At 48.9% G+C, this 26,325-nt stretch overlaps 2 protein-coding genes and 1 long non-coding RNA gene across 3 annotated transcripts; 2 read left to right on the top strand and 1 right to left on the bottom strand.

The window, feature by feature from the left end:
* Positions 1 to 464: 464 nt before the first annotated feature.
* On the bottom strand, positions 465 to 5,654 carry IL10 (interleukin 10). The gene is made up of 5 exons (XM_040536136.1): positions 5,427 to 5,654; positions 3,988 to 4,050; positions 3,604 to 3,756; positions 2,906 to 2,971; positions 465 to 2,606 (listed from the first exon to the last, which is right to left on the bottom strand). The coding sequence occupies exons 1-5, from the start codon at positions 5,583 to 5,585 to the stop codon at positions 2,514 to 2,516; spliced, it is 534 nt and encodes a 177-aa protein (XP_040392070.1). The 5' UTR covers positions 5,586 to 5,654; the 3' UTR covers positions 465 to 2,513.
* Positions 3,064 to 11,047, top strand: LOC121059366. Its single transcript, XR_005814550.1, has 3 exons — positions 3,064 to 3,293; positions 8,973 to 9,275; positions 10,179 to 11,047. It is a non-coding gene; the product is annotated as an uncharacterized LOC121059366 (long non-coding RNA).
* Positions 11,048 to 20,589: 9,542 nt separating this feature from the next.
* Positions 20,590 to 22,675, top strand: LOC121059363 (interleukin-20-like). The gene is made up of 5 exons (XM_040536134.1): positions 20,590 to 20,785; positions 20,894 to 20,959; positions 21,632 to 21,784; positions 22,181 to 22,255; positions 22,355 to 22,675. The coding sequence occupies exons 1-5, from the start codon at positions 20,627 to 20,629 to the stop codon at positions 22,430 to 22,432; spliced, it is 531 nt and encodes a 176-aa protein (XP_040392068.1). The 5' UTR covers positions 20,590 to 20,626; the 3' UTR covers positions 22,433 to 22,675.
* The last annotated feature ends 3,650 nt before the right edge of the window (positions 22,676 to 26,325 follow it).

Below are 26,325 nucleotides of genomic sequence, written 5' to 3'. Positions count from 1 at the left end.
TGCCAGCAAGCACTCAGTGTTCTGGCTGGCAAGCAAAGATGTACAAGCAGTGAAAACAGAAGAGGCTCGAAACTGAAACCGAAAGGCGCCGGGTGGGTGCCCGCCAGCAGCAGCCCCTGGTGTCAGCGAGAGCTGGGCTCTGGAAATGGCTGTGCCCGGGTTTGGTGGTGACAGAGCTGTGGCTTCGTGTGCACACACCTTCCCCTCCTTGGTCAGGTCCTCTGCCGGTGTACGCATGTGGATGTGCATGGAGATGCGATCCCAAAGCGGAGGAAAAGCAAGCAGGTCTGTCGGTAACTAATGTTAGTCAAGAGTGGAGCTGGCATCTCCTGTCTGATCCAGGATCAAGGCCTCATCCTGATGGAGAACAAATGCAAAGTTAAAAGCAGCTCCGTAGGCAGCAGTGCTGTGTGCTGTCAGTCAGGGGAGGGAGGGGCAGGGACGTTAGTCCTGGAGATTAGCAATGACATTTGGCACATAAACTGTTATTTAACTGTAAAAGCTGCTCTGAAAAGGGCAATTGCTGAAATGCTTGTGAGAGTTAGAGGCTGAAGGGACCCACGCTGGGGCCAGCGTTTCTCCAGTGTAACTCAGAGGCTAGGAAATCGCTGGCAGGTAGTTTGTTCTAGGGAGTATTTCTGCCTCCTCGGAGATTTGCATTTAAATGTGGTGCCCACGGGTCGCCTTGCTTCCCTGCCCATCGATGCATGCATCGCCTGCTTGGTGGTCCTGCCTGCCCCGGGGCCGTGCCCCGCTGGCCACGGCATCTGGACACTGCTGCTGGTCTACAGCGCGTTAGCAGCTTGGAAGAACAGAAGAGAGGCTTTGTTCATCATGAGGTCTTTATTAGCAAAAATAAAAGGTTTCTTTTCATACAGATCCACGTGGAACAGTTGATGCAGTAACAGCAGTTTTACACCGAGGCTCTGCTAGTGTGCGCTGCAGTGCCGGGGCTGTGCTCAGCTCCCTGCCACCCTGAAGGCAAAAGCCCGGTGGAGAAGCAGCCAGGAGCTGGCCTGAGCACCCGTAGGAAGGTGCTCAGGTAGGAAGGTGGTGTGGATTTTTGCAGCATCTGCCTCCAGCACTGCCCTCGAGCCAATGGCACCGTGTCGAGCAGCACCACTGCTGCGGGGCAGGTCCTGCTGCGGTGCTGGGCATGCTGCCCACAGGAATGCCCTTCTGTCCCCACGTGTCAAAAAGGAGTAAATCGCACATAAATAGACTAGTCAGTGGTAACTTACAAATGACAGGAAAGCAAACAGCAAACTGACAGTGGTTCATCATACTGGTGCCCTGATACTTCTAAATATTAGAAGCAAATGCCTCGGGGTTATCGGATTTCCCTCTGGCTCTGTGTCCTGCAGTGCACATGGGGCATGCAGGAGACTGGGGGCGAGGTGGGTGAGGACCCCTAAAACAAGAGGCTCTCGGGGGGCAGTGGAGCCCCACTGCAGCCTCTTTCCCAGCCCCCGTCTGCTGCAGCTCCTTGTGCAGCTAGTTAGAAGCAAACCTGAATATTGCCAGCGCTGCGTGCAGCTTTATGAATTTGAATGCAAATTACCCAAGCCACCTTAAAATGGTGGTTAATTAAATACCCTCTAGCTTCTAAAAAGAAAAAACAAACAGTAGGTAAAACCCAATCAAAGACTGGAAAATACTAAGGTTAATTCTTAAAAGTGCAGAGTGTCTGACCCAGCGACTCTGGAAGCCAGTTGACAGCAACATTTAAGTCAAGTTCTATTAGAACCAAAAGCTTAATTCCTATCACTACTTTTCTTTAACCTGGACTAATCTATAGGCTGAAGTCAAGAGGTGGGTTTTAACCGAGCTATTGCTGAGGCATGTTCACATAGCATTTGCTGGAGTGCAGGACTTTCCTTGTAAAGGAGGAAAAAAAAAACCCTGCCATTGGTTACTTTTATGATTATTTTTCTCAGTGCAAGGCCATGCTATAATTTGGAATATTTCAGTGCCTAATTCCAACTGGAGAACCAGAGCTAGTGACATGGTTATGCACGGAAACATTTGATTGCATAAATAAATAGCTGGCAAGAATAGGAGCAGAGTGCTCACGGGGTGTTTGCAATTAAACTTTGCTCAACTCAGAGCTGGAAGAGCTCTTGACCAAGCGACCATGCTCAGAGCAATTATACTCAGGATAAACTCAGCTCATTTACCTGCTCAGCAGAAGAATGCTGCTTTGGGTGTTTTGAAGCTATGAATAAAATAGCACTATCATAAACAGTATAAAATATTGAACAATAAATAGTAGTTTACAAGGTCATCATACTTTTCTCAAAATAAAAATGTGTAAACATAAACACTGAGGTATTAGAAATAATAAATATTAAATTCAATTGTTAAAAAAATAACTTTTAAATACAATACTAAACTTTAAATTGCTATTGACCTGTAACTCTTGCCCTGAGCCCTAGCATAACTTAGTCTTTCAGCCCAATGTGATTTCTGAAGAAGTAGCAGGACTTTGTGTGACAGCTGCCCCGCGGGCGCTTTCACTTCCTCCTCTTCATCAGCAAGTATTCTTCAATGTAGTTGATGAAAATGTCAAACTCCCCCATCGCCTTGTAGATTCCGTTCTCGTTCATCTGCAGGTGAAAGTCAGTTGGTGATTTTTAATTCACTGATACTGCGCTGCTGCGCTGCAGTTCGAGTGCGTATGCGATGCAGAATCCCTAGAAATGTTCTCTTTCCACCGAAAGCTCCAGTTTCTCTCTCCCCACCCACTCACGGAAACAGCAGCTGCTCCTCTGAGCCTCGCTCACTGGATTTCTCCGTATTAAGCATTCACATAATCAAAGGCTTCTGCCTGTTCAGCTCCTGACACCTGCCCTGATGTGTGAGGACAGCATTAAAACCCACTGACCCACCCGAGCAAGGCACCCACCTTTTCAAACGTCTCCTTAATCTGCTTCATTGTTTTGCTCTTCTTCTCGCACGTGAGGAACCTCTGCTGCAAAGGGAAAGAGACCACGGCTTTAACTCAGCAGTTTTCCTTCCTGCTGCGGGTCCCTCGTCACTGCCGCCGCGGGTCTCCACCTTCCCCGTGCATGCCCGAGCTTTTCCTCTGGGCACCCGCAGCGGGCACCGGGGCTGCCTCGTGCCGTGCGCTGAGATCAGAGCCCGCTGGGACCCCGGTATCAGCCCCGTGCTCTCCCTCCCTCCGGCTCCCGGGCTCGGTGAGGGCAGGGTTGGTCCCGTCTGACTCAGCCTGCGTCTGGGGATGGGGTCATGGCCGAGGGAGCGAGAGGCATCGTCACCGAGACGGCAGCCAGGTAAGGGGCAGCCCCCCAGCCCCCCATCCGCTGTTTCTTCACCCAGGTTTTGTCAGGCTGCAAATAAACGGTGCTTCTGAGCATCTTTGCTGTTGTACTGGTTGTCTAATGGAGAGCATCCTCGTGGGGTCTGTGCTGTGCAGCACCAGACCCTGTCCCCTTCCCAGGCATCCCCACCTGGCTCCTGCCCCTATTTTCCTGCCCTTGGGGACATCCAGCTCCTGCTCCCCGCCTTGCTGCTGGTCTGGGACCAGCGCTGCTCCCGTGAGTGCCCGATTGCGCCCCGTGCCGCGGTGCTAAGCCCACTCACACAGCGCCTCATCATCGCCCTCAGGCTCAGCAGCAGGTTGCCCAGGTCGCCCACGCTCTGCTTCTGGTGCTCGCTGTTCTCGATGGCACTGGGCAGGACCTCCTCCATGTAGAACCGCATCATCTCTGACACCGACTGGCAGCCGAAGTTCCCCTGGGGAGAGAGGAAGTGGCTGTGTTGGTGGCAGCACGCACTGGTACCCTTACGGTGGTCAGAGCCCTCACAACATGGGGATGGCCGCATGCCAGCCCTGCCACAGCCAGCTGCAGAGCCATCCCTGGCGGACACCAGGGAATGCCCCCAGCTAGGATCGGCTTCCTTTCTTACAAAAAACGGGCTGAAGGGTGGAGGGTAGTGGGCTCAGGTGAGAATTATGATTCTTACCTTAAATTCATCCAGCAGTTCGGAGCTGAGCAGCTGGATGCTAAGTTCATCATCTTTGGATTGCTGTAGGAGAATACAAAAGAAAGATGAGCTTTACCTAGGCAGGCAGTACCACTTCCCACTGTGCCGCACCAAAGGATTGTTTTGCTTGTTTGCATTTATGGTCTCAGTGGAGCAAGCACAGAGCACCCTTTGGTTTCTAGCTCAGTAATGCAAAGTACAGGAATCCCTGTTTTTTTTTTTTTTTGGTGGGGCCGTAGCAGCAAGCTCACGAAATCTCAAACGTCAGTTTGATTTTTTCGTTAGCGTGAGCCTTCTGCCTGCGCTTGGAGCCCTGCACGCCCGCTTCAGCTGCAGGCGGTGTTTACATAAGAGCGCTGCCTGCAAACCACACCACCCCGCTTCCCAGATAGGTGTCAAAGCTACGGCAGCCGCTTCAAGAGAGGTCTCCACGCAGCCTGGCTGCTCGTGTGCTCCCGGGGGCAGGATGGTTCCAGCCTGCTGCTGATGTCCTGAGGGTCCCCACCCAGCGGGGCACCGGGCACCCCAAGGGGGCTTCACCTCGTGGTGCTGCTGCTGTGCCTTCAGTTCTGGGGGGCTGGGGCGGTGCAGGGGGTGGGCTGACAGTGCCTGAAACATTGCCCTGTGGCACTCGGAAGCTTTTCTGAGGGGTGAATGTTCACTCCTAACATTAACTGAAAGGTTTACAGCCAGCTTGAAGTCTTAAATCCCACTGGCAGTGTTCATTTGATACAAACCATGGCATTAGTCTGGGTTTGAATCTGGAGGGTTATCTCGTTTTATTGCTAAATCGTACTGACACTAACTAAAATAGTAACTTGGGTGTGAGCAACCACCCCTGTCAGCACTGTGCAGAGGCAGATGGATGCTCTGAGTGCCTCGTGCTGCTGGCTCTGCGCCCTTCCTCCCTGCAGCCCCCGTCCCTGCGGCGCAGTGACCTTTCACAGGCACCCGACCAGGCGCTCCTTGCTGTAGGGTGCTCCAGTCCTTTGGTCATGCTTCTGTGGCTCTTTCAAAGAAAAGTCGATAGCAAAAGATTTCCCTTTTCGTCTAGTATTGGTTTCAGAAGGGCTGGACCTCATGGCCCTGAGGAAGAGTCTAGTCCCTTCCTACTAATTCAGTGAATAATTTGCTCTGCAGCATTCAGGGGGAAGTCTGCCCAGCGAGGTCTGCAGGGTTCATTATGAAATTGCTCGAGTTCATTATAACTAAAACTAGGAAGAAAAACCTTGCATATTGTCTCTCAGCAAGCAACGAAACAACTTTTCTTGCTCACACGCAGCAGCCCATAACATCAGGCACAACCAAATAATTTCTGCCCAGGGGAAGCTGCAGTCCCCTCATCCAAATCACTGAACTCTGAGAAGAAAAAAAGAGAAGGACAGAGACAAGGAGAGACAAACCGGTGTCATACTTACAAAGTAGTCTTTAATCTCCTCAAACTTCATCCTCAGCTCCTTGAGCTTTGCAGGCAGGAGGTCAGACAAGTGGAGGCAGCCAGGCTCGGCGGGTGAGCACCTGGCAGGCTGGGTGCTGGCAGCCAGGAGCAGCAGCAGCGCCGCGCAGCAGGTTCGCATGCTGTGAAGATGAGTTCCTTTCCTCTTAGTCCAGCTCTCGGTTGAATTTCACTGGAGGGTAAAATGCAGATCTGCAGTCTTCACCTTGATTGAGCCCCTCATTTATACTCTCAAAACATCTCTCAGTTTCCTCTCCCCGCTTCCTGACGAGCAATATTAGGGTTATAAGTCATTCATTAAAAGCAAATGTCACTTGTGTTTCCCGTCAACTTGGTTTCCTGTTCTCTTGACCCCCCTCCCCTCCTCACACCCCATCAAATCTTTTGTGCTTAGACACTGCATTTTTTTTTCATTGCTTGCTTCTTGTAAATTTAAATGTGGCTAAAGAGGAAAGCTTTAGATACAATGAGAAGAAGAAAAGGTGCTGTGTGAGGTTACTTCTGCATTCTCACAGCCACTTTTTTATTTTTAGAAGAATGCTCTATTGTTAGGGGGAAAAAGTGTTTCTATTTTTAAATCTCCATGTCTAGCCCCCACTTAGGATCACCAGCAGCATGGATAATGCAGTACCATTGCTTTTAATGAACTTGTTCAAATACATTGTCTCCTCATTTATCACCCTGATGCAAATACATGGCACTCTTAAATCTTTTTTTTATTTATTATTCAGTTAATGCTTATGTCTGCTAACATCAACATGAATTTGTACAGGCTCCAGCAGGCTCAGGAGCGTGCTCCAAACTCCAGCTGGTATTTCACCTGGGCACTAACACGATCACTCCTCTGCGTTGGGGATGTGGTGAGGGAGCCCAGCCCGGCTCAGGCTGCACCGCTGCTCGTGTCCTTTGCAGGGGAGAGGAGCTGGAGCTCAGAGCTTGGTGCTAGGACTCTCTCCTGCCCGCTTCCCCACCAGCAATGAGAGAAACAATCTCTTTTTAAGGTGTTTCTTAGCAGCGGCCTGTGCTTGTGATTTTAATTGGGCTTGTGTCATGGGAGCCGCTGTTTGCACACTGGTAGGTGGTGCCCAAGTGTCCAAGCAGGTCATGAACACTTTTGTTTCTGGTTCTTGAATCCTGTTGCATTTCCTAGAAATAGGCAGTAACTTCGTCCAAGCCACCCAGTGCTGGCTCCATGAACTGGATGTGCTCTGCTAACCGAGACTCATTGTCCCGGCTGATAAAACTACCATTTCGGTGCTGAAGATAACTCCTCTGACGTCTGTCTTTTCCGTTTTCCTCTCTTTCACACTCTCTTTCCACAGATTTCTATACACACAGGCCCCTGCTTCCTCACGATAGAGATTTCTGTAACAAATCTGTTGCTCAAGAAAGAGAAAGTGAAGATAAATTTGGACTTAGAGCGGCCATAGGGGGCCTTTGAAAGCTTTTCTGTTAGTTTGGAGTAGTGCGTCCCTCCCAGCCAACCTCCAGGTTGCTGCTTTGGACACATCACTTCAACTCTCACCTCCCTCACTGCACTGAACCTCTTTTCATGTGAGTTTACAAACATCTGCGAATGAGCTTGTTGCAAAAAAATGCTGGAAAAATGCAAAGTATTGTTTGTTGACATATATTTTGATTATTTTTAGATGTTTTTAATTATTTTAGGAGAAAAAGAGAGGAATGTTCTGTGTCAGAGTATGCATGAGTAAGGGCAAAGTGATGAATTACTAATAATTGAAGGCCTTGAGGTAACTTCTCTTACTACAGTACTAGCGTGGGATTTTGTGTTCTGATTTGTTTTCTCTTTGATGTTAATATTGCTGCTTTTCCAAGGGACAAGAGGGAGGATCCTCCTGGTGAATTCTGGTAGTGAATCACTGCAGGGACACCAGGAGTTTTATGTGAATCACAGCATGTGTCATGAAGTCAGTCCCCGCTTTTCTTCCCCTGCTCGAATGCATCAGTGCGGTTTCTTCCCTTGACCAGCAACAGAAGCTGTGAGAAAGGAGAAGAAAGAGCAGCAAAAATGAGTAGTTTTGAACATAACCCGTTTCTACCGGTGCTTTCAACCCTGGCTCCCCCACTGCGAGATTTTAGTTTGGATTAAATCCAATCTGCCTCAGGTCAATGAGCTGCACGACCAAGACCTGGATGGCTGCACAAATTTCATGGGGCCATCGAAATTTCTGTGCTGGGGTGCAGGGAAGGGGCAGGCTGCGATTCCCCAAGCACCTCGAGGTGGCCCCCGTCTGTGCAGGGCACAGCTGGTGCAAAAGCAATGAATTAAACCTGTGCGGATTGGTGCAATTTGGGGAACGAAGCAGCCTCAGGACCCACTTTGCAAACCTAGCCCCTGCTCTGGGGGGTTGCTTTCAGCTCTCAGGTCTTAGTGCTTGGTTGAGGTGCTGGCACTGCTGGCGAGCATCAACTCACAGAGGGCAGTTGGGCAGCTCCATTTTGCAGCACAGAGACCCAGGGAGCTCCAGCGCCGGTGCTGGCCAAGGGGCTCCTGGGCTGGGGTCATCTCCACGGCAGCTGCCTGCCTTCCTTCCTGCCCAGGAGCTGAGTTCTTGTTTCCAAACCTCTCTTATTTTGAGCAACCGGTGGCTCTCCATGAAGTCATTTCAGCTCGACACCCCAACAATTCAGAGCGGTTCTCACTCTTGTGCAATTCCCTCCTCCCTGTTTTGGAACCTGTGTTGTTTTTTTTGGTACACAGACGGCGTAAGCCAGATGTGTCCATTCCACAAAGGAAACCGTCCTGCGCACGCACGGCACTCGGCTGTGTTTACCTGCGTTTCCTTCGCCGTGTCAGAGATCTTGACGGTGCAGTTTCGCTCTGACTCACCCTTGCTTACTGCTGTGGAAATGCATTGACTCTGCAGTACTACGAAGTGCTTGCATGAATGAATAAAGCACCTTTTCCTAAAGAGTGTCCGGGGACGTGGGTGTATTTCTAAACCTTTAGGAAACAGCTTTCATGGTTGCCAAGAAGATCGTTTCAGGAAGGAGCACACATTACTCAAAAGCCACTTGTACACTTCTACCCCACCTCCCACAAGCTTCTAGGAGCTGCATCTTCAAAAGAAGTACTCAGCAGGAGGGCAGGATTGCTCCCTGCAGTTGAACTGAGGTATTCAGTGTGCAAGGAGAGGCTTCTGGACATGGCCCTGGGCAGCCTGTGCTGCCCGTCCCCGTGCCAGCGGGGCTGGGGGCATTTCGTGCTCTCCAGCATCCCCCTGGAGCTGGTGGCATTTTGTGCATCTCACCGAGGTGCTGCCCATCCGTGAGGGTTTTCTCATGCTGGCAAGCTTCCACGGGGGCAAGCTTTTCCTTTTTTTTCCCCCTCTTGGTCTCAGTCACCTCCTTTGGACAAGGGAACATTGTGTGTTTTATGTACTGTTGTAGATACAGCTTGAAGAATCCCCTAGATTTCCAGGCTGCCATAATGGTGTGTTTCTTTGTTTTTTTTTTTTCCAAAATTCCCCATTTCTCATCCCTTCAGATACAGGAGAACTGCTGTCTGTGACGTACTGGGGAAATAGGAGGCTTTGTGGCCCTTCATTCACCGTATACGAATAGCAGCTTTGAAGCGATTTCATTTGCTCTCAGAAGCAGCACCCTCTCCGATGACTAACAGTTCCTGATGGGTGAAACATAAAGCGGACTGTTTTTTTTTTTTTTTTTTTTTTTTTAACTTTTTTTTTGCTGTCAAGGCATGACGTTGGACTTTTCACTTCTGGAAACCTGCTTTCTAGCACTCTTGTCGGAATTTGCAATGTGACTCATATCAACCTCATATCAACAGGTAAATCCCAAATTACTCTTTGGAAATTTAACCAATGTCATTAATTGTTTTGTCATGTAACATCTAAGTGTCCAGGAACAGGTTACTAATCATGAACGGAAGACATTGTTATGAACTCTAATGTGACTTCTAATATGACACATAGAAAGATCCTTACATAACATTTTCTTAGTAGGTCCATAACTTCCATCTGACATAAGCCAAGCTGGAATCTTGACCTAAAAACCTTAGGTAACAGAGACTTCCTCTGGTCCATAGATTCATTTTTTTCAGTGATTAACTTAATGAAGAAATATTTGCATTTTTAAAATTGCATGAATAAAACTTCCAATATTTGGAGCTTGCCATGTCTTTTTCAATTAGATCAGGGAATCATCTCTCTCAAGTGGTAGATTTTAAGAGTTTTCTAAGTAGACTCTAAATAAAATCACTGAATTGATATAATAAAAAATAGATACTATTATATATTATATATAATAATACAATGTATTATACATTATGCTATTATTATAATATATAAGGATAGGGAACAGCATCCCTGTGTCATGGCCTGCCATCAGATTTCAGGGTGCCCCCAGGCAGCTCAGAAGATGGAGCTGTGCTGTTCTCCCCCGATGGCGTGCCTGTAGACATTTGATGCCATTCTGCCAGGAGTGCAAAAGGCGCGGATGAGGTCCCTGCTCCTGCAACACCCCGTTAGGTGTCCAGATGAGCCCATTGGGGTGGCGTCAGGACATCTTCCAGACAAAGGCTGCTGCTCTCCTCCATGTGAGGCTATTTCCTGCTCTGCAGGGGAGCAATACCAACAGAGCTGTCCTTAACTTTCTTCTCTTTTCTTCTGAAGTGAATTGTTGGCAGGGGTTTTCAGATGCTAGCAGTGCCGCCCTATTTCTGTCCTTACAGAAATGAAGGAGTGAGGAGCATGTGCTCTGCAGGAGCAGGGGCAGCCAACGGGGCTTCCTTGGAAGAAAGCAGTATGTTTGCAGGTAAGTTAAGAAGGTGAAAGTATGTAAAATACACTAAATATGGTCCAGCTTGACTTGCCCAAATGTCTCTTGCAGTGCCTTTTATCTTGAGCATCCTATCAAGCCAATTTTGAACAACTCTTTCTTCTACAGTTCATTTCACAACTGCTGTCTGATGAGTTTCTTTTTTCTACTCTTGGTATTACTGAGGTGTGTGGATCTTCTGGAGAAGATTGTCTCTGTCATGATTTAGCATCATCACTATGACCAATAATACAGAGAATAAACATTCACAGTTATGAATGGTTATAAGAAAGAAACTGGTTATTGCATTTTTTGAGATCAGATAAGGCAGAACAGCTGCTCAGCAGCCAGCACAACGTGACTGCCAAGGTGAATTACGGGGACAGCTCTGCTCACTCTCTGCAGGAGCATCAGCCCCCAGCCTGAAGCCAAGCAGGGCCCTGGTGGCTCAGACCTTGAGCAGACCGAAAAGGCTGCCTCCAAAGAAATGTTTTGCTAAGTAAGGGCAACAGAAGGGTTTAGAAGCCCCGTAGCACTGGCACTGTGAGTTGCTGGCGATTGCACCCATTCCTGGATGGGAAAGCCCTTGGTGCACCACTGCCTGCCCACCCACAGCTCAGCTTTTCTTTCTCTGTGAGGGGACAGCGTGATGTCCCCATCCTCGGGGCACTGGGGACGGGTGAGCCATCAGCTCCCACCCCTCGGCTCCCACCGCTCACCCATCCCCTGCCTCCGGTGGTCCTGGGCATGGCGATGCCAAAACAAGTTCACAGCCCCGAGGCATCCCAGCTGCCGGGCTGAGAAGCAGTCAGTTTTTTTATTATTATTATTATTACAATTTGCATGCTGCAGAGTGGTTGAGAAATCCCGGGCTTTCTTTTCCATGCCGTAAGACGCAGACCAGCACGTGCCAGGCGGTGAGGCAGCGTGGGCGCACGCGGTGGAGTCACCCGGCTGCCAGAGCCCCCGGGTTTCCCCCCACGCCTCCGCTGCTGCCACCAGCCTGAAACACTGGTGGGACATTGCGGTGGCCCCTGGGGACTCCCCGGCAAGCAGTGCTGCGAAGGCTCGGCACGGGTTTTGGGTGACGCGGTGTCACTCGCCTGGACAAGAAATGTGGTGCCAATGCCGGGAGGAATTAGGTCTGACATTTCTGAGCCCCCTCCGAAAAGCCAAGGCAAGAGAAACGAGTTTCATAATGCACATTCCCAGACCAATCACCCCCAAGGCTGCTGCTCCTTCAGAGAAAAATGCAGTAAACCAGAATCGCTCGAGTTCCCCCCTGCCTTGCGTTTGGTTGTTTTCAGTTGATTCATAATTAGCAGATGCTTTTCAATTCACATTTTCCAAAAGATGAAGGACGCCTCAGTCAGAAACTGGCATCTCAGTGCAGGGCTGTGCTTTCGGTCTGTGCTACTGGCAGGAGGAGGAAAAGAAATCTGAGTTTGATCTCATGTGTAAGCAGAGATTTTTGATAAAAAATGATCCGTCTGGCATGCCCTTCCGAGCTGCAAGAGGGGTTTTCATTTTTTGTTTACAACTGGTGGTGAAATCTGGATGTATAAAATACCTCCGGTGGTTAAATTTATTACCAATTTAACATCCTAAAATTTATTTATTACTGTTAAAATATAAATTTTAGTTAATCTGTGGTTAATTCAAATTTTAATTGTTAAATATGATACCTCCTGAAAGGTATTTTAATTGCAAAGATGCAAAGGCGAAGTGAGCATGGGTGTGGAGAACAGCAGTGTCCAGTGATGGGAAGGGTGTCCTTGCACTCATGTTGCTGTTGGGAGCACAGAAGGGTGGGTTGTGGGCAGTGGGCTGAGGGAGCTGCCCCTGCCTGTGCTGCTTTTGTCCGCACACCGTGCCTGGGAGTTGTCTTCTCATTGCAGCCAGTGGAAGATCCTCTTCAGCGTCAGGATCAGGCGCTGAGGTCCCTTCTCTGTGGCTGCTTTCCATGTTGCTCAGGATGGCCTTAAGTAGGAAGTGGCAGATGAACCCGAATGTGGAAACCCCCCTCTCTGAAACTGGTGTTAAAAAAAAAAAAAAAGAAGAGGAAGGAAAAAAAAAGGGGAGAAAAAAGATCTGAAGCAAACGCCCTCTGCTAGCTTTCTCTCCTGTTTCAGGAAAGAAGAGCCCTGCCATTTAGCCATTTATCACCCTTTCCTCCTGGCTGGCAGCAGGTTTGCTGGAAATGGGATATCCAGTGGGATGTCCCCGGCTCTGTGCCTGCAGCTTGGGGCAGGGCAGGACGGGAGCTGCAGCCCCGAGCATCCCGGCTCAGAGCCTGCCACTGCTTGGGCTGGTGGCTTTGTGCACGGCAGCAGTGTGCTGTGAGGAACGAGGGACAGAGCCCGTTACTTTCCAGGAATTTATGCCTAGAAGCTGGGCTGCCCTGGCATGGAGGGTGGGACAAACCCTGCGCTCTCTTGGGATGCGCAGGTCTGAGCCTTGCACGGAGGAATCATTCCTGATAACACTTCCAGGTGATGCAGCTCTGATTTGTTGGGTTTTTGCTGGTTTCCGTCAACAAATAACATAGGAGATGGGAGAGCCGAGGGGCTGCGAGGTGCTGGCAGAAGCCCTTTTGTTTTCTTTCCCCCCTGTGCTCTCTTCTCGAGCTGGGGCAGCCCTCGCCCTGTGTCCGCGGGCTGCCCCGCTCTGCTTCGCAGGCACAAAACCTCATGGTTGTGAAATTGAGACTGGTTCCAGTCCCGAGTTAGTGCATGCTCAAGGCAATATTAACCCAGCGAAAACCGAAACTTGTCTTTAAGAGATGGGCTATGTACAGACTCCACAGCTAATTTACTGAAACGTGTTTCAGTTTTGGTGAAAGGTGAATCGATGAGAGCTCTGCCTGGCTATTGGAGTGATTCATTTGCTCCCCAGATAATTCAAAAATGGAGTTAGTAGCAGTGAGCAGTCAGTTTCTCCTCTATTAGGCATCATTTAGTGCCTGCACCATCAGCACCTTTTGCCCTCCCGGACAAACCCCAGCTCCGTGGGACAGGCAGTTCCAGCGCTCGCCCAAATTCGAGGCCGAGGGGCTTTCTAAAAATGCTGAATCTGGCGGCTGGTCCCCTTCTGTCCTGGGCATTACAGATCATTTTAAAAGCTGTGCCATTCAAAGCTATTGTCTGTCTGAAGCTTGCAAGGAGGGAAGGAGTGGTTTGATATTTCATAGAGAAACGGCCCCACAGGGTACAATTCCCTCACTGGCTGCACCTAGTGTATTTTGAAGTATTTGGTGTGCTATTGCTTATCTAGAAGCAGGGGTAATGAGCCCCAGTAACTCTGTGCATGTTCTGTTTGTTTATTTATTTATTTATTTATTATTTTTTAATTTTGCGTCATTTTCTTCTTTCTTTTTAAATCTCTATTTGCTCCAGACAGAGCCTGATAAGCGATGCCACATTCTGGGTCTGTTCACTTGAATTTTCAAAGTGAAGAACTTTTCTCCAGTGTTGGCTATTTTTATTCTTGTCTCCTCTTCATATCTCCACCTCCTGTCACCAGCTGCCCCCTTTCCAAGGTGCTCATTTGCTCCTTCAGCAGCATCCCCACAGGAGCCCTCCAGAACTGCAGGAACAAGTGAAACACTGCAATAAATGGTAATGCAAATAACGACTGCGGCTCTAATTACAAGAGAGAAAAAGGATTAAAATTAGAACTGAGCATTGTAAACAAATCTAAATCCTGCAGGGAAGAAGTGTGGGGGGCTTCTCGTGGGTTTTGAAAGTGGAAGTCAATTTGCTTCGGTCGTTTCTCGTGTTCACTGAGCCCAGCTCTCTCCCTCGAGAAAGACCTTTCAAGAAAGTTTCGTTTCTCTGTGGAGTGTTGGTCCTGCAGCACCATGCAGCCCTGCAGGCCACCGCCGAGCTGCCGACGTGGGTTGAGGTCACAGCTCTTCTTCATCGTTTTTTTCCCCCTGTACACTGGTGTCACCGCTTGTTTACAGGAGCCCTATTATTAATGTGTCGGATGCCCACATCAAAAGGCTTCTGAAACCTCCTGGAAACTGAAAAAGCCTCATTGATAGAACCTGTGTTCAGTCTCGTTGGTAGATTTGAGTCTTTGAAATACGTGTGTATGAGGGCTAGTGCCTAGCTCAGCACCGGTGCTGGGCTTTACATCATTCGTTAGTGGAAGCTTTCGTTTATCTTCAATAGCAAGGAAGCTCTTCTCAGGCACTTTTACCTCAATTTTTGCTGAAATGGCCAATTTCCTTAGCACAGCGGGGAAAAGGAAAAAAGCAAATCATCAAAGTTCACTCTCTGGCTGCGAAATCTTGCAGAAACGATCACAAGTGACTGGGTACCCGAGCAGGGTGACTGCGAAACCTTATGGAAAATTCCTCGACTGCTGCAGGTTCAGGATGAAAACTTTCCCAGAGCAATTCGTTCCTCCATCCAATCCCCCGAGGTAGCAATCCCCAAAGCTGTTGCTCTGGGCACGGCGAGGGACGCTGCCTTGCAAGCACGGGGCGGTGGGCAGCTGGAACAAGCTAGCAGGAGATGCTCTTTAGCTGTGCTATGACACTGTAAAGACCTGAAATATGCATTTCCCTTTGAGGAAGATGCCATTTATGATAACCAAAATATGAGTTCACATTTTTATCAAAACTGGGTAAGCAAGTATTTAACCTTCAACACCCCCCACCCCCCTACACCAGTGACTAAATGAATGGTTTTCTGCAGAAGAGCTATGTCAGTGTACAAGATCCTCCACCACGCTTTTCTCCTTCCACAAAGATGAATCTTAGAGGGAAAAAGAAAAAAAAAACAAAACACTCTTTTTTTTTGCTTTTTTTATATCCTCTTTGGGTAAAATCCTGGCCTGGTGGGAGCCCTGACACCAGTGAGTCATACGCATGACATCGCATCTGCTCTGTGAAGGCGGTGGCTGAGGCAGTGGCATTTTCTATGACGTGCAGCCCAGCATAGCCACGAGCTGAGGATGTCCAGCGAGGCCAGCGTGAGCCCAGGGCCACTGCAGCAGTGGGAAGCTGCTCCCCGGGGACAACCGCGGCTCTGTCCCCTTTCCGATGCTGCGGGTAAATGGCAGAAGCAGCTCCAGAGGGACAGGAGTTGACATCTCCACCCAGGGGATGCTTTAAAGCACGGTGCTCAGATGTCATCTCAGGGTGGTGTCACACCTCAGGGTGCTCTCCTGGAGCCCCCCTGAGGCAACAACAGCCCCAGGCTGCCCCTTTAGGGTTTGTGATCAGCCCGGCTGGGGCTGCGTGCCTGCAGCCCAGGCTCTTCCAGGCACCCGTGGAAAAGCAGCTCTGGAGAAGTTAAACCTGGGGAAAGAAGTGTGCCTGCCAAAGTGGAGCATCTGCAGTGTTAAGCAGGGCGTTTCCGTGCAGGGTGTTAGGATAACAGCTACGGATGGAGGAAAATTAAGGTTTTAGGGCACATTTCTCAGGTCTTGAGACCCTTTCCTGAGCCCTGATGGGAGCGGGCCTGGGCAGGACCCCTCTGCCAGCTCCCCACTGGAAATCCTGGCATCATCTGGGGTCTGGCTCCATGGGCTTGGTGCTTCGCTTGTCCCCGGCCGAGCAGGAGCTGCGCCGGGTGAGGCTGAGCCGTGCCCAGCCTGCCGCTCCCCAACAGGCGGGACTCAGAGCTCGATTTTCAGAATTATTAAAGTGGTTATGGTTAGAAACGTGACTGAGAAGAGGGCACATAATGTACCACACCTAGCAGCCGATTATTCCTCACAGAGCTCTTTCTGAGTCATTTGATGAGTTTACCGAGAAAAACAATTTTCTACTTTTGTCAGCAGCATTGCAGAGCTGTGGCTGAGCAGGCGGCGAGGCTGCTCTGATAACAGGTCCCTGGTTTCTGTCGATAATGAACTGCACTAATTAAGAGACAGAAGAGCAGCCAGGTTTTCGGAGGCCGGGACGGGGCAGGGCAACACATTTCCACCGTGAGCTGCAGCGTGCACTGGTGCAGAAGCTAATGGAAAGAGTGACGCCGAGGCAGGGACTGTCCTCAGGGCACCGGGGCAAACCCCTGCCTTTTGGGAGGACCGGTCCAGATCAGCACTTGTTCAAATGACGTTTGAGAAGGGCTCCAGATTTGAGGGTCAGGTGGTTGCTTGACACCGAAACCGCTGTTTTTTCAGGGGCTGAGAACCACCCAGAGCTGCAGCATGGCTGCAATTAATCGTCCCATCAGCACCTGGCGCTGATCAGGGCAGGGCAGCCTGACAGCGCCCTGCAGTACCTGAGGAATTACTCTTGTGCATAAAAAACAAGTCAAAATGTTTTCCTCTGCCTGTGGAAATCCTTTGGCAAGGGTCTTGGTTAGCTACAGTATCACCAAGAGAGATGGTAAGTCTTACCAGCTGCTTTTCTCAAACATTTTTGTCCTGGGTGGCTGAGTTGGTTTTTGTGGATCTTCTCCCGAAACATGTCATGAAGATCTCCTCGAGCTCAGATATTGTCACTGGTCTTTGCAGTTCAGTCTGGATTATTTTTTTTTTATTAAAATTACTACGGGCATTTCTGTCATTCATGTTGTCTATTTCTGGGGATCTGTGTACAAACCATTATCAGCTTCAGATCTGAAATGCTGGAGCACCTAAAACTGCTGTGAAATATGAGTAATACAGTACAGAATGGCAAACCAAGAATGGTCTGCAAAGCATTATCAGATCTCCTTACAGAATGAAACTACATTGAGATGCACTGTTGAAACTGGTACCTTATCACTGAAATCCTTTACTGGAAATCTAGTGTTGATGTGTGTGTGTGGCCAGTTCTTGACAGCACGGCTCCTATTCAGATCACAATGTCTTGGTGGTGGATGTTTTTTTCTAAGTTAGTTTGTTGTTTGTTTGTTTATTGTTGGTGTTTTTTATTTATTTTTTAATTATTTTTTTTTAGGATGAAACGAAAGCTTTTGGATATCTGACTAGCTGGTGGATCAGTGCTGTATCCCAACGAGCAAGACTCAGAAGCTGGCAGCATGTGGCGTGTACAGGGATGGCTCTCCAGGGAGATGCTGCAGCCCCTGGGAGCCTACGAGCAGACCACAGGCTGCTCAGAGGGCTGCTTTCCACTTTTTTAATAACTTTGAGGCAAGCTAGTGATGTTCAGGGCTTGTCTTCTTACCTTTTAATCCCCTATCATGGTGTCAGCCAGCTAACAGCCCTCTGTGTTGTGTGTTACTATGTCACGGCTACTTTCCTTGTGCCCCATCCCACCATGCCTGCCATGAAAGCCCTGGGGAGGAGCCCCCCACTTGCTGCCGGCAGCCTGGGAGGATGGGAGACAGGACCACGTCCCAGCGTGCAGCTGTACATGAAAGCCTTAATTATGCCAAGAACGCCTCAGGGAGTCAATTCCCAGCTGATCTCACCTGCGTTGTCACGCTACCGGGGTTCAGAAATCCCTATTCTTTTCCTCTTCCTTCCCAGAGCGTATGAGACACAGCTTGCTGTTTTATTGAGGATGTTCTCCTGTTGCTGCAGCTGGCACGCAGATGAGAGTCTGTTACGTATCTGCGTGGGGAAAGCTGAGCCGAGGAGATTTGCTCCGACCAGGAGCTGGTCCAATGCCTGCCGAAATCCTGCCGTGCCCTCAGCAGGCACACTGTGCCCCGTCTTCTCCAAAAGGCACATGCTGGGGACCCTCAGAGGTGCAGCACTGACAGTCAAACACCATCACTGTGCATGTACTTGAAAAAACACAAGGAAAAGCTATGGATCCTGTCCCACACTCTCCAACATCATTGTTCTCTCTCTCACTCGAGGCAAGGCTCATGTTCTTGCTGCTGCTTTGCGAGTGGAAGCACAGCAAGGCCAAGGGACCCCCAGGTTCATGCTGAATATGTAGGGAAGCAAAGCCCTGAGGCCCCCTGTCCAACATCTCCCTCCTGTTCCCCTCTTACCCCCATCATCTTCCCCCCACGGGCTGCTGGGCCGATTTTAACCCCTGACAGTTTCTTGCCTGCTGGTGTTTGGTGACCTGCCTTTAGGGCATCAGTTACCAAAAAGGAAGATGTTCAGTTACCAAAATGAAAAGAGAAATCCCTTCTTCTCATCTGCAATTTACATAATGAAGTAAGAACTCGCTGCCTCTTCCCTCATTTCCTCACCTGGGCTGGGTGTGCACCCGGCTGCCTGGGAAAGCTGCAGGGCCCTCGGGTGCCTCTTCCTCTGCTGCGAGCGCACCTTTTGCTGCAATTCCGTGCAGCAGATGGGAATTTGGGGAGGAAGGCATAGATTAAAGCCACGTGCTGCCGAGCACTCCAACACCTCGGCAAGAGCAAATGCAACCTGCTGCAGATTTGGACCTGCCTTTTGGCTGTTTTCTTTGATAGTGCTAAGGCACGGGGCTGAGGGAGGCATGTTGGGTGCATTCGTGGTAATTTCAGCTGTATGCAATACTGTGACTAGCCCGGGCATAAAATCTATTTGCCTAGTGTTACTGTGATGATAGATATACTCTCAAGATTGAGCTCAGTTATCAATAAATTACTCACTCTGCAAAACTTGAAATAACAGCCCCCGTGCACAGGCTTTCACACACAAGACCTGCATTGCAACAGCCGTGTTCGGGCTCCTGCTCTGCCCCAGAGCATCTTGGCTGGTTTGTGGGGCTGCAAGGACACCTCTGCCCCCTCTGGTCCCTCTGAGCATCCCTACTGGGTACAGGGAGCCTGAGAAGGTTTTTTCACTGCTCATTTTTGTTTGCAGGCTGTACTTGGCTATGTCCAAAAGGGTTACACAAACAGCTAACCTAACCTTGGAGCCAAAAGCCTGGTGAACCCACTTGGATTTTGCCCCCTTTGCATGACAGCATGCCCCGGCTGGCAAACCCTGCTCCCAGGGGACTGTCTGCATCCAAAAGGCCAGTGTGAGAAGTTGCCAGCTCTGCTCGAGGACCTTGGCTGCACCATCAGGTTTTTCTCAGGCGATGCTCGCAGCGGCGTGAGCATGGACCTTGCAGTCAAAGTCTTTGCCTGTGGGTAGAACTGCCCTGCTGCCACTGGGCTGGTACATTTTAAAGGTTTGAGTGAAATTCATCCCCTTCAAGCTTTGGTTTGTGCGTAGTGCTCACCCAAGTTACCAGTGCTCCTGAAAACCTAAGGACTTTTTGCAGCCCTGAGGTGGGAGCTGCTGTCCCAAAGCCCTGCCCTCTCGGACCCCAATGTCTCCGGACACCAGGCACACGCAGATGGAGGCGAGCATCCACCCATCCCCGCAGCGAGCCTGAGAGCAGGGTCTCCCAAAAACAGAGGATGAAGGTCTCACACACCAGGACAGCAGTGAAGAATGGCCTCAGTGGCTTCCTGACTCCCCCTGCATTGGCCAGGGGGCATCGCCAGGACCGTGCCGGGGGACCTGCAGCCCCGAGTGCTGCGTGGCAGAGATGCCGCCCCCACCCCTCGGTCGCAGCTTCCCAACCCCAGGCGGCAGCAATGCCAGGATTTCCCGCCTCCAGATGCAAGGGAAACACCTCTGGGTGAAAGAGTTGGAATTACAAAGGGAAATATATGCTGGGAAAAGCAAGAAAAGTCCCAAAAGTTAATCCGAGAGCTATTTCCTCCCAGTACCTGGATAAAAACGCGTTCTTCGGAGCTCTCCAGGTCAGACGTCGACAAGACGGGTGAACCCGTGGCAAAGAAGGTAAGGTACTGGTTTTGTCCTTCTGCTGCATGTCCCTTTTAACTCCTGGTACTCCTATACCAAGCTGCTGTGAGGTTTTTATTTATGAATAGCCTTTATTTTCAGTGCTTACAAAACCTACATTTGATGTATCAGTGCTGTTTCAGAGAGAAAGCATTTTCCTTTGGGAACAGCCTTTGGGATCTGCTGCTTTCAGTCACACTTACCTTCAGTCCAGCTGCCCAGTAGACTTTTAAATACCTAATTTATCTGCTGAAAATTTTGGAGAAGAGCTTTTTCTATTTACATGCAACCTTTTACTGGCATTTTTTTTCCTTCTTTTGGGATCTTTTAGTAAATACTTGTTCTTATATATTTTTTTTCTTTGGCACCTGGGGAAGAAAGAAGAAATAGTTAAGAGATACCAATCAGTGTGTTGCTTTTAGACATACATACCTCATGTGTACAACCAGTGCTATATAGAATGTGTATATTTTCAGAAATATGATTGTGCTATTTAGCTTATGGCATATACATACAGACATACTTGTCAGATGTATTTACTTCTGTGATTTCAGCTAGTATTTTACATATAAACTGTGATGAGGTGAGCAATGAACATTAAACAATTTGTTGGAAATCTTAATAAGAACTATTGAATTATTTTTCTTCTGTGTTTTTTAGAGGAGAGACATTGAGGAAACACAGGCTTGAGCAGGTCTCCCCGGCAGCAGCATGAAGGGCTCCCACTTACTCCTCTGCCTCTGCTCCGTGACTTGCTGGTTGAGTCTGATGCCGGCAGCTGAGAACAAAATCTTCCACTTCGGACCCTGCAGGATTTCAATGAGTGTCACCGAGATCAGGTCTGGCTTCACTGCAATTAAAGCAAACATCGTAAGTATTGCCACGGGCTCCCGGGGAGCTGTGGATCCGTGTGGCCAGCAGTTCCCAAAGCCCTGTGGAGCTGGTGCATCCATCACCACATCTTCTCTTCCCATGCAGCAAGCCCGAGACCCCATCAGGACCCTGAGCATCCTGTCACACCCGCAGTCTCTGCACAAGGTCAAGGTAGGCGCCCTTACCGTGCCTCCACTTCTCTGACTAATTTTGACCAGCTCGCTTGCTAACACCAGTTATAAAGAATGCCATTTCAGAAGGGTTTGGTGAGTTGTAGTAGTGCAATTTCTAAATTCCTGCGAAGCACAGGCACTGACAGAAAGAACACGTCAGGGAGGATAAAGTGATGCGGATCACGTATGTGAAAAGAGGTGGGTGTCCTGCTGCAGTTCCTGCGCGGTGTGGGCTCGCTGAGCTGGCTGCCTTTCTCTAGAAATGTGGGCAGCCGCTTGCTGGTGCTCGCCCTGCTCCCATTCCTTTCTGCCAGGTGGTCGTGGTGGCCCCTGGTTTCCTGAGAAATATAAACAAGGTCTTTGCAACTCTCACACTCCAAGGTACTAGACACGGGCCACTGCTTCAGGCCTATAATACCCAGCTACAAAATCAGCTGATTATTTTGGTGCTAAGGATGGATCTGGAAAATCAGCCTAAAATACCCATCTATACATATTATCAGTACATGCCAAGCAGGGCTGGAAAAGCTTTCATGACACAAAGCATCACGCTGTCAGCTTCTGTGTTTAGCGTCAGAGACGGCTTGGTCTAGCTGTGGAGAGAAGGACGGGTGACTACGGGTTTGTAGAACTCTGGAAGACCTCTTAAAAGTAGAGTTTATTACTTAAGTCTTCAGATCGATGCTGTGTCATCCATAACCTCTTCAACTTCTACATGGACAAAGTCTTCAAGCACTGCCAGACTGAGGACTCATACATCAACCGGAAAATCAGCAGCATAGCCAACTCCTTCCTCAGCATCAAGAAGAAACTCGAGCAGTGTGTAAGTCTTGCTTGTTGCTAACATTCAGTTTCAGCTGTTAGTATTTGGCGCGTAAATAAACCTAAGTGCTTCATAAGTTACAAAATATTTATTTATAAAAAAAGATTTTAACAAGAATATGAAGAAGTATGAAATGAATAGTTCATTTCCACTAAGAAATTTTTGTATTTGCTCATTCATCAGCCAGCTCCCATGGTGGCTCTCAAAAACTGTCTCTCTGTCCACCCAAGTGTCCTAAGCTGAAGTCTGATTTAAGGACCCGCAGCCTTTTGCACAATTGAACAAGATCTTAGTGTATATTATACAATAGTTTAACTAGATAGTATAACTAGAAAGGAATTTCATATCTTTAAAAATGACCCCCCCTGCCTAATGAATTCAATTTCATTTTTCTAGCATAATCAAAATAAGTGCTTGTGTGGGCAGGAATCCACTGAGAAATTTAAGCAAATACTCGCGAACTATGAAGGGGTAAGTTGATGATTCTGTCCAGTAATTAATGCAGCCATTCAGAGTCTCCTTAGGCTTGGTGGTACTCACTATCAACCTGTTCCCTTATATGCCTTTCAGCTGAATATCACATCTGCAGCAATTAAATCCCTGGGCGAGCTGGACATCCTTCTGGACTGGATGGAGAAATCTCGTTAGAGTGGGAGGCAAGAACCACCCACTAACGAGGCTGCTGGCAGGTTGCACCCCTCGCAGGACAATAACGCCCTGTCCCAGAGCAATCCCACTGACTGCAGCTGAAGTTGGATCAAACTCCTGGTGTTTTGCTACCCAGGTGAACAGGCAGATGCATCAGCAGGGTCTTGCATTTAAATGGAAATATGGAGTTTGTTCGAATCAGCTTCACACTCACATATCTGACTTCTATCAAAGGACACTTTACAAGGGAAAATTCTGTATTTCTCTTGCTTGCAGACATAAGCTATGATAATTTAATAAAAGTATTGTTTAAATTATAAACTCTTTGTATATTCATGACCGCCCAGTGTCTGGTAGGAACTACTATGATACAGCTGATGCTAAAGACAGTGCTCGCAAGTCTGGTTTCAGTCTTTTGAGGCTGCTTCTGCTGCCGTGCTCTGGCTGAAAGTAGGTGCATTGTGTGAGAAAATAGGTCCTCACAGGTGCTGCAGGCCTAAAAAATCTGTGTTTCCTTTTCAGATGGTATTTTCTGCCTTATCAGTAGAAAAAAGTTTACTATGCAAAAAAAGTTTACTATGTGGTTGCTGAATAGAAAAAACTTCTTATGTGCATTATTGTAATTTACTGACACTCAGTAGCACATTTTGTGGAAGTCTGATGCACTTACTGTAAACAAACCCAATTTGAAACTGTGCTGAGTCTGTGTATGTCAAAATTTTGAGGAATTATGTTTCTAGTCGGTGAAACTGTCTGAATTCACCGTGGTGTCCTTTTGTAGCAGATGCAGTCCCTACTGGCAATGGCATGCATTCAGATGTGCACAAGAGCCTGTGAGCACGTCTCTACATGCTAGTGATTTTTAAAAAAAATGAAATAGGTAATGTTGGGTTATTTTTATTTTGTACGAATTGTCAGCAAGCATGAGGCTTAGGAACTCTTATTTTGTATATTTTCAAATGAGAGCAGATGTGTTTGTGTATTTCCCTGTGTTCAGAAGCGATCAGGCTGGGGGTGTCTGGCCAGGGCAGAGGCCCATGTGTGAGCGGGTAGAGGCAGGGAGGGCGCTGCCATCCGGGTGCCTCCGGGAGGCTCCTTCACAGCCTGTTGCTCTTTCAGAATGAGCTCCTTGTGCCCTCAAGGAGGAGCCAGCTCCTGCTGCGGCTTCACCCATTGCAGGCAGCACCTGGCCAAGGCTTTCTGGATCACACCAGCATCCCTGCACGAGGCCAGCGTCTGCCACATCCAGTGTTGGAAAAATGAAGCAATGTGAAGGAGGAGAAGGAGGAGGAGAGCCCTCGTCTGTTCCCCAAAAGACCCATTCTTGAGACTTGACTGAGACCTGAGACCCAAACGCTCGTCAGCATTTGCCTGCAGTGCATGTGCACGTGCTTCTTGCTGAGCGGGATTTGGTGATTCACTTGCAAAGAAAGAGTTCCTTGATTGCTCACTAACCTTGCTCAGATATTTGCTTATGCTGTTCAGGGCCTTCCTTCCCTTAATTTCCTTTCCCGTTACTAGGTTTTTGCAGTGTGACCTCCATTTGCCTTGGTGTCAGGGTGTGAATGGGTGAACACATGGCTCTCCCTGCTCTGTCAGTGCTCACGGAAGCTAATCTTTCAACATCAGCACCTCGAAATCAACCATTTAAGGATGACAGATATTTTCCATGTTCCACAACCTTCTATTAACGAGAAAATATGAATGAAGTGGTGACACAGCTCCTCACCGACCGAAGGAAATCAGCAGTGTCACTAACTGGTGGAGGAGCTGAGGCTGCTTGGTGATGTCCATGAGGACCTCTCCATTGATCAGGGTGGGATTTGGACCACAGCTCAGGGCAGGAGCTGGGTTCTGTTGCACATCCTCAGCTTGTGCTGTCACAATTACCATTATTTATCCGATTTCATTGACTTTGTAGCCTATACAGAGGGTCTTATACCTCAAACCACACGTCTTACCACTGAACGGTAAGTTCACACTTCTCACCCCTTGCAAAGGCGTGCAGCAGGTGAGGGGCAGGCCCCTCGTGCACTGAGGTGCAGGAGCAGGGGGCCAGCATCTGGAAGCAGAGCACACAGTCACGGTCAGAGCCGGTGGGGAGGATGCTGCACCCACACTCTCTTTGCCTCCTTCACTACTCTCTGGGAGCTCAGCATCCCGCTCCTGTGCAGGGACAGCGCCATGCAGGAGGAGCAGTGCCGAGGAAAGGACGCCTGCAGGCAGGTAGAGGAGGAAGCTGCTTTGCAAAGGGAGAGAAAGTGGGGTTTTCTCCTCTTGGAAGTTTCGAAACCTTAGCATTCTCCTGCAGCTTTATTACTGCTCAGCCCCTGGGGACACTTTCCGAGCGCACGCCTTTCCTATTGCACCAGAATCATCCACTCACTTCCAGCAACTGCGGGCAGGAGCAGACCTGTCCTGACCCCTCTGCTTCTTGCAGCACCCGAGCCCCTTCCTACCATGCTACAGAGGGGATGCAGCCCAGGGTCCGGGGCAGATGAGCTAGAGCCTGATATCTGAGCTCCTGTGATAGCGATTGCAGTGCTGGAGGGAGAACAGCCCTACGCACCAAACTGCGGGGCTGGGAGGGGAAACACAAACAAATACCAGCCGACCTGCTGCCCTCCTGCTTGTCCTGAGCCAAAATTGTCTCAGCTCGTATTCCAGGGAGGTCCATGATGCAGGAATAATTTGGCTATTGGGCTTTCATTCTTGATGAAAACTCAGTGTCTGTAGGGTAATGTGAACAACCCCTGTCTGACCTTGATGATCTATTGTCCTGTTTTCACTTCAAAGTGTAGCTAATATTTTACTAAAGCAGAAATGGGTTCATGGTGTTACTGCAACACTGTTGGCTTGGACTCTATCCAGGGTAAGGATCCTTATTCTTTATATTTTATGGTTTGCTGTCAGAGATGCATGCAGCCCAGACAGACTCAGGGAATTTAATTTGTCTGTGCTGTTTCTGCCCTTGCTCCTCTGTCCCCGTCTGCCTTTCATCAGCTGAGCAGGCACCACCACTCTGGCTCCTTCCTTGTGACGTGCAGAAACTCTCATGTTCAAGGAAAATTGTTTCTCTGCTTTGTCACAACTTCTTTGTCTTTGCTGCTTCCCAAATTGCTTTATCTGTGGGGTATTCAGCTTTCTGTACCAGCATCTGACTGACAGACAGCAGTGCCTCAGCTACTGTTTTGAAAGCCATGCACTAATAAATCATTTTTCTCTGTTTGGTCACCCACTCTTGAGAATAAGACCAGGAGACAACACTTTTTTTAATTACAGCCATCATTGCTTCTGCCTGGACAAACGTGAAACCAGCCGGAGGCAGCAACCACCAATGCCTGTTGCCTAATCCGTTATACAGGCTGCTCAACAGGCCGTCGTAATAATTAATGCCATTCTGTGGTAAATTGCTGCTGTCAATGAAAATGCATACGAGGAACATTACTCAGAACGTTTCCTACTCTTCTCCATTGCCCCTCACCTCCGTGGGGCTCAGACCCTCCTGTGCCATTTGCAACAGCAGGCGTCAAAAATGCTGGAGAAAGCCAGAGCATAAGGAGGTGAAAGTCAGCCAAAGGAAAGGCACAGGCAGAGAGGGGAAATACTTCTTTGCAGATGCTCTTTGCAGGCAGAGGGCATGGGGCTCTGGGGCTGCTGGGTGGCAGCTCTCAACAGCACTTTTCATTTACAGGCTAAAGCAGACTGCTCGCACTTGAAAAAATACAAACCAAACCAAACCAAAAACACACCAGTATATTTGTCATGACAAACTTTGGACCCTATTGCTTTTGCTGTGGACTGATGGATGCCCAACACCAGTCCCAAGGGTGAGGAGAAAGCCCCTGCCCACGTGTGCCCTTGTTGTGACTCTTCAGAGGTGCCTTCCCCGT

The sequence above is a fragment of the Cygnus olor genome, chromosome 24, assembly GCF_009769625.2.
Source record: "Cygnus olor isolate bCygOlo1 chromosome 24, bCygOlo1.pri.v2, whole genome shotgun sequence".
Lineage (NCBI taxonomy): Eukaryota > Metazoa > Chordata > Aves > Anseriformes > Anatidae > Cygnus > Cygnus olor.
Note: the sequence above shows the minus strand (reverse complement) of the source record. Positions and strands in the feature narration are given on the sequence as shown.

Bases quoted from the DNA above. Each gene is read 5' to 3' on its own strand.
- IL10 (XM_040536136.1), bottom strand. From the start codon at position 5,585: ATGCGAACCTGCTGCGCGGCGCTGCTGCTGCTCCTGGCTGCCAGCACC. The intron at 4,051-5,426 runs GTAAGTATGACA...ATTCTCCTACAG, and splicing joins AGGAGATTAAAGACTACTTT to CAATCCAAAGATGATGAACT. The intron at 3,757-3,987 runs GTAAGAATCATA...CTCTCTCCCCAG, and splicing joins AACTGCTGGATGAATTTAAG to GGGAACTTCGGCTGCCAGTC.
- LOC121059363 (XM_040536134.1), top strand. From the start codon at position 20,627: ATGAAGGGCTCCCACTTACTCCTCTGCCTCTGCTCCGTGACTTGCTGG. The intron at 20,786-20,893 runs GTAAGTATTGCC...CTTCCCATGCAG, and splicing joins CTGCAATTAAAGCAAACATC to CAAGCCCGAGACCCCATCAG. The intron at 22,256-22,354 runs GTAAGTTGATGA...TATGCCTTTCAG, and splicing joins TACTCGCGAACTATGAAGGG to CTGAATATCACATCTGCAGC.